We start from the raw sequence: 17,418 nt of genomic DNA on the forward strand, positions 1-17,418 counted from the left end.
ATTCAGATCTACAGAGCTGAGGTTTTGTCCTTGGCTATAGCAAAGAAGTCAAATCAGGTGAAATTAATTGTATTTCTGAAGTAGACAAGTTTAAGTTTGGTAGCACCTAAATTTGATGCAGTTTGTCATTGATTTTATCTGAAAGAAATTTGCAGGCTTTTTATCTCCTGTTGTCCCCAGCGTAAGAGTCTCCATTCACATCCTAAAGTACTTATTATATTTTCAACTCACTGTTGAAAGAGGAAAATCAAAAGTGTTCAGCAGCTTATCCTCTTAATCCTGTGGCCTGCTGTATGAGCTCTGCTCCACGTGAGGGCAATGCCAGCTCTCCAGCTTTAGAAGAGCTACATCCCAATTTTTTCATATGATATCAGTCCCACCCACGGCAATGCAGGCTGTCCCTCCTGTTCCCTGTATTCTCCTACTGAATACTTGAGAATTCCATAAAGCGTATTCAGTCAACAGACATGAAACCACTTTAGGTTCTATATTGGTGTCGTCAGTAATGGTAAAGATTTATTGATACCTCTTTAAAAATCTGAACACAACTGGAAATGTCTCAACTTCTGTATCACGTTGTTCTGTTTTGCCTGTTTAATTGCAGAGAAGCCTGCTGTCTTCATGAAGTGTTTGAATGATGCTTTTGTTGAGGAGTGGGGTGTGATTAAATTGGAATGCGAAGTCTCTAAAGAGAAGGTCAAACCAGTGTGGAAAAAGGATGGTGTTGTGCTCACTTCTGGCAACAAGTTTGAGCTGCTACAGTCTGGGAAGACCCTATGTCTCCTTCTCCATGACCTCGAGAAGTCAGATGCAGGTTTATATACCTGTGATATTGGCATTGATGTTGCCAAGTCAAATGTCGGCGTTCAGGGTAAGTACTGTGGAAAGTGAAGGAGTGCTAAAAGCACATTCAGTGTGGTCACTATGTCTTACACCTATTCCCCCACGAGCCTTAATAGTTTCTACAATAGAACTGTATTTCTGCAATTTAGCGCAGTGATGTCTGGAAAATTCCCATTGCTTTTGAAGTAAATGTATCTCCTTTTGCCATGAAAATCACAAAACACGTCAAGAATGTCCTGGAAATGTTTCCTTTCTAAACATCCCTAAAATGGAGAAATGGTTTGAACACCAGTAGGGGTAGGATGGTAACAAATTAGCTAATAGAAACATTTAATGTCTTGTCGTAGGCAAAACCCTTTTTCTCACGCAGCATCCTAGAGTTGTCCTCTCTGTTAGGTTTTTCCCTCTGTAGCTCATTGAATCTTCATTGTGCTCCATGGACTGAGCTGCTCTCCTTGTAGTTCTTCCAGAGCAAAGCCAAGAGATTCACGTCTCTTTTTTTTATAGCTTTCTGGTAATTCTGAGAGGAGAATGTCTTAGAGAATACATCAGTAAGGAACGCAGCCATGATCTGCAAATCCTGAGTTCAAACACCAGTACTGCTACTCACATTGGTCACGAATGCCTTTTCTCCATCTAAACCTCATACTAACCTATCTCTTATCTTCCAGAGCTGAATATTGGCATTAGCAAACGGCTGAAAAACAATGAAATCCAGGAGGTAGAAGATGGCACTTTTGAATGCATTCTGTCCCATGAAAGCATTGATGAGTTCAAGTGGACACTGAATGGAAGCAGAGTGGAAAGTGGTGGGCGATTTAAAGCTTCTAACGTGGGTTGGTAAGAGACTCTCCTTATCAAAAGTGTGACTCCTACTGACTCTGGGGAAGTCGTTTTTATTGCCCGTGGTCTAACCTCCAAAGCCTCTCTGTCTGTGAAAGGTAATGAGATGGGAGAGATTCTGGGGTCTGATTCCTTCAACTGTCTTCTGATAAGATTGTCATGAGAGCTAACTCATAATATGGTTAAAGTGAACAGCAACCTTCTACTTGAACCTTGAAGCACTGAGAATTTCTCTTAAAAATAAGTAAAAGGAGGAACCATTTGACACAAATGTGAGAACTACCCAAAGCACTGGGGTAGTGTTGGAAATGGGCATCTCACTACAGCTTGTTCCATTAACAGTAAATCAGGAATGATCTGTTGAGGGAACTGTGGGAGCAATATCCTCTAAGTATAAGCTGAAGGGATGGCCTTCACATCATCTAGCTGTACAACAAATTCCTATCTAGAACATGTGCATCTGAGAGCATCATCTGAGGCTCCCAGTGTGATCAGTGGAGAGAAGGAAGAGGCAGTTTTCAGACATGGTTCATCATCCTCAATGGGGTAGATTTAAGAGAGAATTAATGGTGCCTGGAATTCTATTGTCTGTACTTTACAGATTACTGCTGGCTGTAGGATGGCCTCTGTTGCAAGTGCCTCTCTAACTTATCTCCAGCATGTAGATGCGTGTATTTTGAGAGAGGCATCCTACCCTAAGTGTATGTTACTCAAAAAGCATGTTTTCTTTCAGAAAAACCTACTGAGGTAACAAAACAGCTGGAGGATAAGACAGCAGCAGCAGGGCAGGACATCAGCCTGAGCCGTGAGCTGTCGAAACCAGATGTGAACATCAGGTGGTACAAGGATGGCAAAGCAATCAGAAAAAGCCAGAAGTACGACTTGCAGCAGGAGGGAACTGGGGCCATTCTGATCATCCATGACTCTACCGCCAAGGACAGCGGGGAGTACACCTGTGAGACAGAGGACTCTGAAACAAAAGCCAGGGTCACTGTGCAAGGTGAGTTGAAAAGCACACTGGGGAAGGCATGTAGAGAAGTCGAGGTAAATATCTGCAGCCTGTGGGTGATGTTTTTCTCTTCTGTTTCCTTGAGCGGGATCAATTCTTAGTTTTCAGAAAATATGGTGGATTAAAATATTTTAGTTAAAATAATCTCTAAACTGAATGATAAATGGCATGAGAAAGCAAAGCTGAGAACTAAGCTCCAGAAGAGAAAACAAAGTCAAGTATGGCATATTTAGAGACAGGTGAAGAACCCTTGAGCGCACTGAGGAGTACTAGCATACTCTGGAATGTCTCTTGGGCTCCCTACAGCACACATACTTGCTCTGGGGCATGTCTGGATGTCTGTAGAGCTAATTGCAGGGCCCTGAGAAACCTCTGGGGCACATTAGGGGGCACTGGTTTCCATGTGAGTGTTCTCAGGTTCCCAGAAGTCAACAGGGAAGCCTTTGGAGACCCCTTGGGAAGACTCAGTGGGGCCCTAGAGTGATGTAGCAGCTTGTGTTGGTTGCATCTGCTTGGCAGGGAAGCGATTTCCCTGGTGGGAGCTGACTGACTGGGAGGTGATTCCCTTGGTTTAATTAATTTAATTACCTGGATTATAATTAAATAACACTGTTCAGCGTTCAATCAAGATTATATTTTTCCAAAGTACTTCAGTCATGCATCTGTAGCAGCTTTCCTAAAATGTATCGAGTTTATTCAAAATTCCAGTGATGCTCCTAAAGCACTTGAAGTGCATTTGAGGTGGCGAGTGACAAAACAGCTCTGAGAGAATCATCATCAAATCAGAACATTGGAACGGTAACTAATAGCAGAGATTCTGATAAGAATATTTAAATTTTCAAATTACCTTTTTCTAAAGTTGTATTTCACCAAGTTTCATCAATATGCACACTGAAGAGCTGACTTGCTATGTTTCTTTTTATAAAAAATCATGTGTTACAATTGAGAAAAGAAGGTATAGCATGTAACATCCTCCAAGTAAAGTGCAAAAAACATTTCTTCACAGTTCCAATTAATGTCTTATGTTTTGTTCAGACTCACTAAATGATGTATTTCAGGGTACATCACATGGGAATATAAGAAGACTATTCAGAACAGGAGCTGCAGAGCAAGATGAACAGCATGTGAAGGTAAGGCCGGGAACCAAGGACACAGCTTTTGTGTCACTCAGCCACCTGTGGCAGAGGTCAGGATTTCAGCAGGGATTTCTGCAGACGTTCCTTGAACACCCCCAGGGTGGGTGACTCCACCACCTCCCTGGGCAGTCCATTCCAGTGCCTGGCCACCCTTTCTGAGAAGTAATATTTCCTAATGTTCAGCCTGAACCTCTCCTGCCGCAGCTTGAAAACATTCCCTCTAGTTCTATCAGTAATGACACGAGAGAAGAGGCCGACCCCCAGCTCACTGCAACCTCCCTTCAGGAAGTTATAGAGAGCAATGAGGTTTCCCCTGAGCCACCTCTTCTCCAGGCTGGACATTCCCATCTCCTGCAGCCTCTCCTCATATGGCCCCATTGTGCTCCAGACCCCTCACCAGCTTTGTTGCCCTTCTTTGAACACGTTCCAATGCCTCAGTGTCTTTTTCTCAGTGAGGGGCCACAAACTGGACACAGAATTAGAGTTGTGGCCTCACCAGTGCTGAGTACAGGGGGACAGTCACCTCTCTGCTCCTGCTGGCGTCACTGTTTCTGATGCAAAATGTATGTAAGTGTCACATGTGTGACATCCTTCTTGATGGAGTTCTGTGACTGGAATTCAACAGATTTGAGAGCTGACTTGAAGCCTGTGGGCATCACCCAGGAGTTGGGGTGAGAGGATGAGGCGTAGGAACAGGAACCTCTTTGGTCGTTATTAACTCCCAACTTTTTGGTCAGGAATCTCTGTGTGTTTCTTTATCATGTAAAGAACAGAGTCATTGTGCAGCTTGTGAATGAATTGATTCATGCCTGCTGATTGGTGCTGTTCTCTACAGGGAGCTGCAATGGAAATGGACACTTGTGGTCCACTGTCCAGCCCCCTCCCGTGTTGGATTTTCTGGGCTTTGAGACACGTCTTCCAGATGCACTTTGTGTTATTTCTGATGTGTTGACCTGTTGAGCTCCAGCCCCAAAGGAGGATTCAAGTACTACCATTGGGAATGTAGTATTTCTTGCTAAACAGAATTCGTGTGCACCCTTGTCTTTCGTCTGCACAAAGGATCTTGTAATCATCTCTGTCTGTGTTTCTTTTAGACCCAGAGATGGAGCAGAGAGGAACACAGACTTGGGTGAATCTTCATTCAGGAGCAGGGACACGTCATGCTCATCTGAGGTGTCTGGCTGACAGCAAGAGCAGAGAGGTAAGTTTCATAGGGTCGCGTGCCCATTTTATTTTATTTTTCATTCATGATGCATAGAGGCGTTCCCCAGACAAAGTGAGCATTTCTCAACTGGGCTTTCTAGAAATGAGCTAGGCAGTGAAAATGGGTTTGAAGCATTCCTAAGAGCCCCGCAAGAGAATGCTGAGAGTTAATCTGGCACCCTCCTTTGGAAACGTCCGTTGTCTGTCAGCTCTTCAGCTGTGCCCTAACACCTCCCATTGCGCTGCCACACCAGGATAGAATTCCAAGCCCACACTGAGTCCTGGAATGTTGTGGTGCCGTGTTGGAATCAGACGTGACCACGTGGTCTTGGCTTCCCGCCTTGTGGGGGGTCATGGTGGACCAGGCTGTTGGCCGTTGGTGATGTCATAAGCGGCTGGAATGAGGGGAGGAGCGGTGCGTTCTGTGTTCCTTTGTGGGTGAGCTAGTGGTCGGAGTGGTTGGTTGTCTTGTTGTTCTTGTGCCTTTTGTGCCGTTAGTTAGTTAGTTTTGTTAGTTAGTTAGTGTTGTTAGTTAGCGTTGTTAGTTAGTTACTGTTGTTAGTTAGTTACTGTTGTTAGTTAGTTAGTTCCGTTAGTTAGTTAGTGCCTTTAGTTAGTTAGTGCCGTTAGTTAGTTAGTGCCTTTAGTTAGTGGCTTTAGTTAGTATCTTTAGTGCTTTTTCTTCTCACCGTCGTGTGCAGCAGCTTGTAGGTAAGCTGAGCTGACGTGGGATGGATGGGTGGGCAGTGAGGTGTTGAGAACTGCTGGCTGTCGGAGCTCACAGCACCGTATTGCTTACTCTTGACCATCAGACGTAATTTTCCCCGGTACACACGTTCCAAAGGGGGTATCAGTAAAGTTGGCACCTGTCCCGTGCTTCTTCCATTGTCTTTGCTCAGTAGTGGAAGCATTGTAAAGTTGCTGGGCGGACAGGCATCACGTAGCCTGAGACTCAGCATGTCTTGCAGCAAGTGGGTGGGACAGTTGTGCTGTGTGTGTTATTCCATGACTGTCTTAGCCCTGCTCACTGACCTGCTCTTTCTCTCTCCTCTCCTCACCCTCCGCCCACTGCCTCGGTGCAGCTTTTGCTCTCATTTCATCCGAGCAAAGCGACAAGGAACTGCTGCAGATAGCTTGAGGTGATCTCACTGCCAGGTACGTGCCATGTTTTGTCCCCCCGCATGGTTTTGCCGCAGGGTATGCGCGGGTAGCTCTGAAGAAGTCTGTCCATACTGTGCTGTGTGAATAGAGAAAACAGAAGTGTGTTTCTGCTCTGTTCCAGCTGTTCACACTTGCTGTGATGGGTGCTGCGTGCAGTGGGATCAGCTGTGAGCCTGAGTTGGCGGCGACGGAGGTACAGTATGAAGCTCTGGCCGGTCTTTTTTCCCTGTGTTGAGCCATTAGAAGGAGCTGCAGGTGTACTCTCCTGCAGGAAAGAATGGGCCAAAAAGGGCCTGGCCACTTGTCTGTGCCAGTGCCATTGCTGATTAGTCTGGGTAGAGAGAGATGCATCTTTGCATGGCCTGGCAATGCACGCCAGAAAGGGAAATAACTGTGATGAGACGTGCAGCTCCTTCTGAAGTGCTCCTGATAAGGACGGAGCGCATTTGCTGCAGCTTTCTTTGCAGATGTGCTCCTCACCTTGAAATCCTCCTGGTTTGTCCTCAGTGCCCTGACCACGGCCTGTGCTCTGTTTTGCAGGCTGATAACATGTGGGAGCCGCAGCTGGTGCGTGCTATGTCATCTTTAAACGTACCAGCGATTGCGGCAGCCCATGTTATTAGGAGCCACGTCGCCCAGGGGCCGGATGAGCTCTCTCTGGAGGTAAGCAGTTCCAGGCGTTCCTTGTTGTTGTGCACAGAATTAGTATAGAGTGTGAACGCCTCGGGAATACTCTCATATTTTGTGTCGTAGAAGAAGGCTTTTGTTTTAGCTGTGCTGAAGCTGGGATTGATGTTTCAATCTTTTGCAGGTTGGAGACATCGTGTGCATTGTTGATATGCCACCAAAGGAGATGAGCCCCTTTTGGAGAGGCAAGCGTGGCTTTGAGGTAGGCACACATTTTTGACTAGAGAGCACAGCTTCAGTAGAGTCGGGAATCTCCGGTTGGAGCTGCTCTGCCTGCACAGGATGGCTTCTGGATGCAAACAGTTGCTCTGTGTCGGTGTCAGAGGACCTTCCCTTTGGCTCTGGGCTTGGGCTAATGCCCACCTGTCTTTTTGTTCTTATTACAGGTTGGTTTTTTCCCTGGTGAGTGCGTGGAACTCATCAGGGGAAAACTGCCCGAGTCCATCCTACATTCGTTGCCAAAGCCAGGTGCGTATTTTACATTTGACAATGCGGGTTAGTAAAATGGGGTCTGAACGTGGCTTTCAGGGGGTTCATTAATGCCCGAGTTGAGCAAGTTTAGAAAGAGAACTGCATTAAGCTCCTTGGGCACCTCCAGGGATGGGGAAAATCCGTTCTTGCGTGTCTTTGTTGGGAACATGCTTTCTGTTGTTACGTGTTCTGTTGAATGTGTTGCACTCGGCCTCGTCCAACCGAGCCAGGGCTGAAATGAACTTGTTTTTTTGTTTTGTTGCGCAGAGCCAAAGAAACGGGGCAAGTTCATCTCCTGCCTTCGTTCCCTGTTGAAGGCCTGCCCCAGGAGAGCGAAGCAGCCTGAGCCTCCAACATTCTCGGGATCCATGTCCCTGCTTGACATCGTTGAGAGGTATTTAGCCAACAGGACTTGAGGGCTGAGCTGTAGGAATGGAAGCATCCAAACCAGGCATTGCCAGGAACAGGCAACTATTGGCAAGGGTTCGGTGCAGCTCTTCCCTCACCCTGCACCACGACTGACAGCATGCTCTGTTTTCTCTGCAGAATGAGTTCTCCCAGTAAGAGGGCAGAGTCAGCAGCTTGCAGTTGGCGTTCCTGCTTCTGCCTGGGCAAACCATCCCCTGTGGCCAAACGCCAACTGCAGAGCAGTGCCAGGGAGCCCTCTGAAGCTGAAGTCTTGGTCCTGGCAGGTAAGCATGCAAATCCAGCTTTCAAATCACTGCTTGTCAGCAACACCGGTAGAATTCATGCTTTCAGTGGGCTTGTACATCCTTCTGGCATTCAAGCCTGTGCCTGACATCTTCAGTTGACCCCTGTCTTTCCCAAATGAGTCTCTTGTCAACACAAGAGCTGGACCTGCACGAGGATCACTTTCAAGACAGTGACACTGTTGCTAGAAGCCTATTTGCTTCTGCTCACCATCACTGCATAGCCAAATGTCAAGAACCTGTTTCATGATTCATCTTGTGAAACTTTGACACTAACTGCTGTGCATCTACTCCTTCCTAGGTGACCCGAGCCCTTGTATATCTCCAAGACGCCAGGCATGTTACGATGCGGCATCCTGTGATTCCATCAATGAAGAACTGTTACTAAGCACAGGATGCTGCAGTTCAGATGAAAGCCTTCCGTATAACATCAGTTATAAAGAGAAGAATGCCATCATCGTTGAAGCTCTCGTTCATCCCATACCTGTTGAAGCTGCTGACCTGAGCCTGCCAGACTCCTCAGGCACCAGCCTGAACCGAGTGCCTTTCGAGGACAGCCCAGCCCAAGCACAGCACGAGTGCCCTGACAGCAGCACAACCATGCAGGCTCAGGTCAGCATTACAGAGGAGAAGCCAAACATCTTGGAGGGGGAGGTAGAATCAGGCCAAGAGTCCCAGGCTCTGGGCAACAGCACGACTTCTGAGACACTCTCATCAGACAACAGAGAATGAGTCCCATCTTTCCTCCAGACCTCACACCCCCTCCTTTTTCCTATTGAATAAAGGCACGCTCGTGCTCAATCAACGCCTTGACTGAATTCTGAGTTTTCATTCGCAGAGATTGGGATGAGTACAAGAAACAGCAAGACAGCTCAGCTTGCAACGCTCTGGCTGTGGGGTGCGTGCAGGGACACTGTAACCATACAGGGAAAGGCTTCCACTGCTTCCTCAAGCTGTAGACCAGCCCTGCTACTGCTCTGTGGCACAAAGCCCTGAGGGATGTTCCATATTGTTAACCTAAGTGAAGCCAGCTTCATGCACTGTGTTTTGTTGTTGCTGGGTGAGAGGGGGATGCACGTTGGTGAGAAGATGAGCATTGCTGGATCTGCCACGAGTGTCCCTTCTGCCTCTAAGAATATGTCCTAAGTAGGATGTGAACACTGCTGGCACTTCCTCATTGCACGTGCTTGGAGGATCTTCAGTTCTTGCACATTCAGGATGTCTGTCAGTGACTACGAGGAAATTCTCAAGTACTAGGAATTCCATGAAACAGTTGGAACGGGTAAGTGTCATCTTTGTACAGAAACAGCACGCCTAACAGTCTGTCTCACCACTCTAGAATTAATCTGAGAATAGATTAACAGCTCTTGTCAGTTCTCTAAGTCAGGTTTCATTTGTATAAATTTGAAATTCGTTTTTTTAACCAGTTGGAAATTGTAATGTTATATTAGAGAAGAATTCACACTCAACTTTAAGCATCTGTGTTTTGATTTGTAGGTGGTTTTGCCAAGGTAAAACTCGGGCGGCATCTTCTGTCTGGTGAAAAAGTTGCACTAAAAATCATGGAGAAAGTTACTGTAGGGGTAAGCCAAAAGGCATTTAAATATGATAATATCTTTTGTTGGAGTTGTGGAGTTCTCAAGAACACGGGGGCAGGTGGGATGGTACATACGAATGCAGCCTACTGGTCCCATTGCCTTTTGAAAGATGCTGTAGAGCTGGAAAAAGTTTAACAGAGCACCACAAATCTTGTTGCTGGTTGTTCAGAGGGCAGAATTCTCTGGCTTTAAAATGGAGGAAGTTATTACATCATTACATTACATTACATTATTGTTACATTATTACAGCAACTTTACCAAAATGCCAATGAAAATGCTGAATGTTTTACTTTTCATTTTTCACAGCTCTGTTTCAGAATTTCTATGGGAGTGATGTCAGTCATTGCTGAGTTGATGTTGAATTGTGTACTGTCCCATATGTGCTTGTTCTGTTCCACAGCAGTCAGATGTGGTACCTGGTATGTCACAGTAGTTAGCGATTTCATCGCTTGCTTTTATGGTCTCTTAAGGATGACTTGCCTCATGCTAAAACAGAAATTGATGCCATGAAGAACTGAAGTCATCAACATGTTTGCCCATTGGATCACGTAAGAGAGACATCAAAGAAATATTTATAGTCATAGAGGTAAGAAATAGTTTCTGCTTTCTGTGCTGTCTTTCTTACTTATCTTTCTCTGATACTCTCTAAATGCATTTTCAGATAACCTTATCTTACAGGGAAGCTGTTTGATTGCATTGTTTCTAAGGACCGCCTTTTGGAAGAGGAAGCTCCAGTCTTTTTTTGACAGACTGTTTCAGCAATTGCTTCTGTTCACAGTCAGGGTTATGCCCAGAGACCTCAAACCAGTGAGCCTGAACTGCAGTCAGTCTTCCATAAATAATAATGAATGTGTTTTTATTTTTCTGTTGGCAGAGAGAGTTACAGTACTCCACTCCATTCCAGTGGATTGCAGGAGAGAACTGAAGGGGGGAGAAGTAACACAAAGTAGAACTCATGGGTTGAGATAGAATTATGTACTGAGATAGAGAAAAGGATAATAGTTATGATGAATGCAAAAGCAATTGCTCACCACCTACCAATCAGTGTCCAGTTAGCCTCCTAGTAGTGGAAGAGATTTACATGAAGTTATACCCCCTTCAAAACTCCTTCCACAATATGTCATATAGTATGGAATATCCTTTGGCCAGTTTAAGTCAGCTGTCCTAGTTCTGTTCCTTCTCACTTCCTTGGGCTCTCAGCTGAGATTGACTGTGGCTCTGTACAACGCTGCCTGGCAGCAACTGTAAGCATCACTGCGCTATCTCCATTGTTTCTCTAGAATGAAAACGTAGTATTATATCAGACACTGAAGAAGATAATTCAGTCCCAGCTGAAACTCAGACAATAACTTGTGCTTAGGATTCTTTCCCTACAGGAAATGTTAGATATTTATTGCTATGTGGTACTGTGTTCTGTAGCTGAGCTGGATTTTGTTATCCTTGAAGAAGTATCTTCCTCTGAAAGGGGAGTAAAACATGATGCTCCTAATGAGCGGAGCAGAGACACAGATCTGATCTGAGTGTTGGTTTCACATTTTTGTGATGCTCTTTGCTGCAGTTTGTATCTCGAGAAAAGCCCTTGTGGTGTCAGTCTGTTGTGTAACCTGCTCTAGTTTTGTGCCTCAAGGAAGAGTGATCCTTTAAACAAATGGTGGCTGTACAGAGGGTATGGGGTGAGATGCATTCCTCTGGCCCCATCCAATGGATTTTCTGTCACTGAAGTCTTGAAGCACAGGTTAGGTACTGGAAGGCTTGAATATTTCCTCACCAATAGGTTAGAGCTTGGCATTTTGTAAGCTGCTGGTATCACTCAGTAAAGCAAATCATTACAGCACGAGCATTTTCCTAGGCATCTTATGAAATCCCTCTATCTAAGGAACCTTTCCCCTCTGAAAAATGAATCATTGTCTGTATGTTTTAGAAGCAACTGGCTTCCAGCTGAGAAGCTGATGGATTTATGGGCTTGGACAGGAACTGGGTGTGGAGGTGACTTGTAGAGATTTGTGCCTGAACCTGCTGCTCTGGGAATCGTGAGACCAAGTTTCTCAAGAGCTTTTCCCACTCTCATCATCACTTTCTGCGAGGGATGAGGCTGCATGTTCTCTCTGGGTAATATGTTCAGTGCTTGGAAAGCTATTTCCTTCTATCTAGTCTGCTGTTTAGGTGTATGACTGTTTCCTGTCACAATCCCATCGTGACCTGCTGGCCAGAGCCTCAGTCAATCTTCATACGCACCCCCTCTCCCCACCCCGTAGGCATTGAGAAGCTGCCATGAGGTTCCTCTGCACCCTGAACAAACATCTTTCTCCCCAGCTTCTCTTCTCTGAGTGGGAGCTTCAGCCCCCTGCACAGGCTGGAGGTCATCCACAGAGTTTGTTTCAGGTTGTTATCCTTCCTGGCCAAAAACCAGATACAGTATTGTAGATGTGGTCCAGTGAGTGTTGAAGCAGGAATGACTTGTCCTGGTCTGGTTGTGCTGCTTTTTAATGCAGCTGATGATCTTGTTGTACTTCTTTTCTGTCAGAGCACACTGCTGGCTTGCATTCAGCCTGTGGTCTCTCACCACTTGTCCTCCTAGTCCCCAGGTCCTTTCCAACAGATACAAGCTAGTATTTCCCACCTGGGATATTGGAAGATGGGAACTTGCCAGCAGTCAGTGAAGATCTCTGAGACAGCGAGAGCGAGCGAGCTTTGAGTAGACTGGGAACCACTGTCCACAGCAGGAAATAAGAGAAGAGAAAAGATGTTTCCTTGGGCATTTGGGTGGAAATCATTCCTGACTGCTTTGTCATCCACCGGGAAAATCTGCTAATTGACAATTTGAAGCTGATAGACTTTGGACTCTGTGCAAAGCCAAAGGTAAGAGTATCTGTTAAATCAACTACAATGTGCCCCCAAGTAATGCATGTTTGACCACCGTATGCAACAGGGGCTTGTCCAAACAAACTCCTTAAAATCAAGCTGTTTCTGTGGCTGACATGTCATTGCATCTTGTTTGGATTGGCCTGAACTGTATGAGAGTGGTTAACAGATTGCTCAGAAGCACAGGTAGATAATTTTCTCTAGCTAGACTCCCTGTTTTCATAGTCTAAGCTGTAGATAATCTTGTAGGTATATCACCTGTCTTATGCAAGGGTCTGTAATAGGAGCATGGGATTGGTGTGCCTAAGGAACCCTCTAAGGAACTGCATGTAGGATGAGATTGTGGATAGAATAAAATGACTTTTGCAGGTGACGTACAAATCCTGTGATTGCATATGCTTGAATTGAATTGTTTCTTGATCTTCAAACTGATTTCCAGAATCCTTTATTAACATGTAAGATGGGTGCTGATAAGAAAGAATGGGAAGACTGCCTTACTGATTCCAAGAGAATTACTTGTCCTCAAATGATTTTTCCCGGCCAAAGTTAGAGCCTCTCACAGGTAATCGAGACCAACAGGCTGTTGTTGCACAATCAACAGGCACAATCGAGATGATCAGCTGAGGAAAATAAAGCATCATGCCAAGGGTACTAGATAAGTGAGCAGCTTGAGATCTGCACATTTATGTGATACTCATGGTCTTAGACAATATTTGTTTAGTGAGGTCACATTGAATGAAAACAAAATCTAAGATTAATGAAAATATACAAAGGAGAAGAAGCCTCTGAGGCTTCTGAAGTGTTATGACCAGAAGACATAAACTCTGTTTTTGAAAGAGCAATTTGCTCTGTTAATTATCCATCATTTTTGTGCAGTCTGTTTTGTCAGACTTGTCTTTAGCTTCCAAGTTGTATGTGAAGACTTGTTTGCACTGTAATGCACAATGTACGAAAAATTGAGAGATGAAAATGTGAAGAGTTTTTCTATCTTTGATTTCATGTCTGGAATTTTGGAACCCACTACTTGCAGTTGTTAATCTGTCCAAACTGGTCTGGTTTGCAATGCCCTCATACTTCTTGAAAAGCTCTGCTGTTAAAGGCAGAACAATTCCTACAAGTGCCATGGCCCCACTGTTGTTCTAATTCTTGTTTCTTTGTTTTCCACACGCTGCTTTTCAAGCCTCCTTTTTCTTTACAGTCCAAGTGAGAATTGCACTGTGAGGTGTCTGAACCTTGTTGTGCCTCTACATAAAGAGAACAGCAGCAAAGCCTGACAGGTGACTGTGCTGACAGCTCTCGTAGCCAGTAACACGTAACTGTGCTAAATCCCTTGTGATGGCTTTGATTTAATTTTTGCCAGTGAAATCCTTGTAAAAGGAACTGCAGCAGTGTGATGAGCTAAGGTGAAGATGCTGGTTTTAGTAGTGCTCTAAACTGAGTGGAAGGGCAATTGAATGAGGGTTATATGCTTTCTGTGGACAATAAGGTTGTGGTGCTGTTGGGGTGGGTCCAGAGGAGGGGCCACTGTGATGATCAGAGGGTTGGAGCAGCTCTCCTATGAGGAAAGGCTGGATTGTGGCTCTGGGCAGCCTGGTCTGGTGGTTGGCGACCCTGCACATAGCAGGGGGTTGGAACTGGGTGATCTTTGAGATCCTTTTCAACCCAGGCCATTCTATGGCTGTACAGTTCCATACTGGAACAAATATAAAATGCTAACTATGTAAAACATGGAGTCAAACCTGTGTGATTTGTCCACACCAGGAGGTGATTAGAAAACAATTTTTTAAGCTACAAAGCTGCTTGCATGAAAGGAAAAGAAAATAAAACTACAAGAAAAAGGGAAAACCTTTCTTCCTGAAAATAGGAAGAATAATGGACCTGACATGAAATTTGGGTGAAGCTGCCTGATTTTATGAAGCTATTCCCATTATTTTCTTGGTGCTGTGTTTCCCAAATGAGTGGTTTCTGGCTGTGCTGCAGCACCAGTCTGCATGTGAACATCAGCTCTATTCACCATCTGGGAAGATTAGGACTTCCCTTCTCCCACCAGCACCACTGAATTACAGTTACTCAGTGGTTAAACAAAGGAATCCTTAAAGAAGGGTTTACAGCTGTCGTGTTATCTGAAGTGCTTGGGGCATTCTGATGCTATTAAGCTCTATGTATTAACAAGTTCAAAAAGAAAAGGTAGGCATCTGATTGTTGTGCCAGTTTCTAAGTGATTTGGAAAGCTGTACCACCCAACCACTCCTTCTGTTTGATGGAGGTGACAAAGCTCAGTTTAATTTCTGACTGCTGTTTAAATCCTGAAGCTGGAGCTGGTTCCTGGAGCAGAAAAAGCTCGGAAGCTGTCCCTCCTACAAGCAGGCACCTCTGAGCAAAATATGACATCTCAATTTCTGATGGTAAGGTCAGGAGATCTGATTCCAGCGTCTAGCTTTCGGCTTCATGCTATGTTAGTGGGACCTTTGGCATCTAGCACTGACCAACAGCAACTGACAGGCTGGTAACAGTGCACCCCAAAACAGTTATGTGTCTATTTATGTTATGAGGGAAAATTGCATTGCATTGAGATTTCCTATTTTTACACTTTGCAGATCTAACTAGCTGCTGGAAGAATCCTGTACGCCATGTTCACACCATTTTCCATGAGCTGGATGAGTCTGTTGTTGGCATTTTAATACCATTGACCAGGCAGGCAATATGTATGGAGTATTTGGCTCTCTCTACAGTCATGAATGTTTGAGTATCTTCAACGTGTGGCTCATTGCTTCCATTTCAGGCTGCCCAGAGAAGCTGTGGATGCCTGTGCTTGGTGTTGAAGGCGAGGTTGGATGGGTGATGGGCAGCCTGAGCTGGTTAGTGGGCAGCCAGCCCATGGCAGGGTGTTTAGAACTGGATGATCTTGAAGGTTTCTTCCAACCCAAGCCCTCCCGTGATCCTATGATTCTGTGATTTCATTCAGGTTTATTAAGATGAGATGAGTTCTCCTAAATGCGCTGTTCTCCATATGATTATAATTGGAGTCTAGATGGATGACTTAAACCAGACTCAAAACTTTTTGATGGCCAAAATGAAATGAAATCAATCCTTTACTGTGTCAGTAGTCTGTAACTAGAGCCCATCAGGTAATTCGCAGCCTCCTGCCTGTATCAGTGGCTGCACACGGTGAAAAAGTCTGATGGGATTTTAACCTCTAAAATGTTCCAAAGCAACCAGAGGGTGAATATATTCCCTATGCAAATACCTGCAGGAATAAGCTTGTCATGTATGTCCTCAGGTAGCACAGTAGTTAATGGTGGGACTCAGTAGGTCATGCTGAAAGTTGAGTCTGCTGGTCTTGAAGGTCTTTTCCAGCCTACATGACCTTATGCTAATATTTCTGTATTTATTTCTGTTCAGCTCCCCGAAAACCTCCCACCCAGCCCCCAACTGACCCCGTGGTGAAAAATAAAACAGAAACGTCAGTGACGCTGGCATGGTCCCCTCCGAAGATGCAATGCCCCATTCCAATCGATGGCTACATTGTGGAAGGCAATAAACTAACTGGCTTCACCTGGGTGAGGTGCCACGAGTCTCATGTCCCCGTCCCAGAGTTCACGGTGAGCAATCTGTCTGAAGAGGCTGATGATCAGTTCCGAGTGTCTGCAGTCAATGCGCATGGACAGAGCCCGTCTCTGGAATTCCCAGGGAGCATGCACCTTGGTAAGCACAAAAACCCCAATGGAAATGGGTCAGTGTGAGCTGAGCAGCTGTGTTGGTTCCCTAAAGATGTTTCATTTGACTTTAAGGATGGTAGTGCACTAACACACCAAAGGCTTTCCTTTATTACTAGTTCTCCTGTCAACCTCCAGCTACCACTAAAGTGATACAAGTTCTGTTTCTGTGAGAGAGACATGAATATCCTTATCTTTTGATATCTCACATGTGCAAGAGGCAGAACTTTCTGTAACAGATCTTAAGCATAGAAGTGCTTCTTCCAGCACTCATGCAAAAAGAGAAGAAGAAATGTCCCTATGATTTAATCTTCCATCTCTAAATGAGATACCAGACTTGCATCTAAAGAGCATTAAGACATACATGTTGTTCTTCCTCAGAACCAGTCCTGGCTGTGAAATCCCCCCTAACAACTGGTGAAGCTGTACCTGGAGGGGATGCCATGTTTACTATTGACCTTATAACAACGTGTTGCAGCACTTGGTACCTCTATGGTAAAGTCTTACAAGAAAGTGAGACCTGCATCATCAAGAGAACCCAAACTACTCACAGCCTAATGATAAAGAACGTCACCAAGAACGATGATGGAGCAGAAGTGAAATTTGTTGCCGAAAATGTTGATGTCAGCAGCAAGATGAGAGTGAGAGGTATTTGCTTTGATCCTTCTCCTTTCCTCTTACAGTCAAGGCATAGTTGCTGTGATCTGATGATTAGAACTGGGGCTGCAGGCATTCACTGCCTGTACCAAATACCTGAAATTGCATCCCATGGACTGCTGTGAGTCCTGGTAATGACCTAAACATGATAGCACTGAGTGTAGGGTAAGCCAGTCTACCCAGCTGCTTGGTATCTGAACCAGATTGCTTCATGCCAGCTGATGAATGTCTGCAGTTCACAGCTATTGGCCAGTGCATTCAGTCAGCAGGTTTACCACTGCATCACCATAGAGCAGTACTTTCAGCTCCAGGTTCAGACAGCCTTTCTGATTGCACTGGAATAGTTTAGAAGTAGGGGAGCAATCATTCCAATAATATCTCTATCAATCAGCTTTGCATGACAAAATAGAACAAATAAACATTCATGATGGGAGGACCTGTTTGTCATTGGGTGGAAACCTCTGCAGAAGCATGTTTAGAGCATTCTTAATCAGTAGAAGGAGATGTTTGGTTGATTTTTAC

At 45.0% G+C, this 17,418-nt stretch overlaps 1 protein-coding gene and 1 long non-coding RNA gene across 2 annotated transcripts; both read left to right on the plus strand.

The window, feature by feature from the left end:
• Positions 1 to 279: 279 nt before the first annotated feature.
• LOC146754289 (obscurin-like) lies at positions 280 to 1,687 on the plus strand. The gene is made up of 2 exons (XM_085527506.1): positions 280 to 871; positions 1,515 to 1,687. Exons 1-2 carry the CDS (start codon positions 622 to 624, stop codon positions 1,685 to 1,687), a joined length of 423 nt encoding a protein of 140 aa, XP_085383632.1. The 5' UTR covers positions 280 to 621.
• Positions 1,688 to 10,136: 8,449 nt separating this feature from the next.
• LOC146754290 (uncharacterized) lies at positions 10,137 to 11,878 on the plus strand. Its single transcript, XR_014938880.1, has 2 exons — positions 10,137 to 10,247; positions 11,583 to 11,878. It is a non-coding gene; the product is annotated as an uncharacterized LOC146754290 (long non-coding RNA).
• The last annotated feature ends 5,540 nt before the right edge of the window (positions 11,879 to 17,418 follow it).

Source organism: Coturnix japonica, chromosome W, assembly GCF_054131305.1.
Source record: "Coturnix japonica strain WE chromosome W, WE-NBRP24, whole genome shotgun sequence".
NCBI classification, from domain to species: domain Eukaryota; kingdom Metazoa; phylum Chordata; class Aves; order Galliformes; family Phasianidae; genus Coturnix; species Coturnix japonica.

Excerpts from the sequence above, each read along its gene's own strand:
- LOC146754289 (XM_085527506.1), top strand. The coding sequence starts at position 622 with ATGAAGTGTTTGAATGATGCTTTTGTTGAGGAGTGGGGTGTGATTAAA. Across the intron at positions 872-1,514 it reads GTCAAATGTCGGCGTTCAGG|AGCTGAATATTGGCATTAGC; the intron begins GTAAGTACTGTG and ends CTTATCTTCCAG.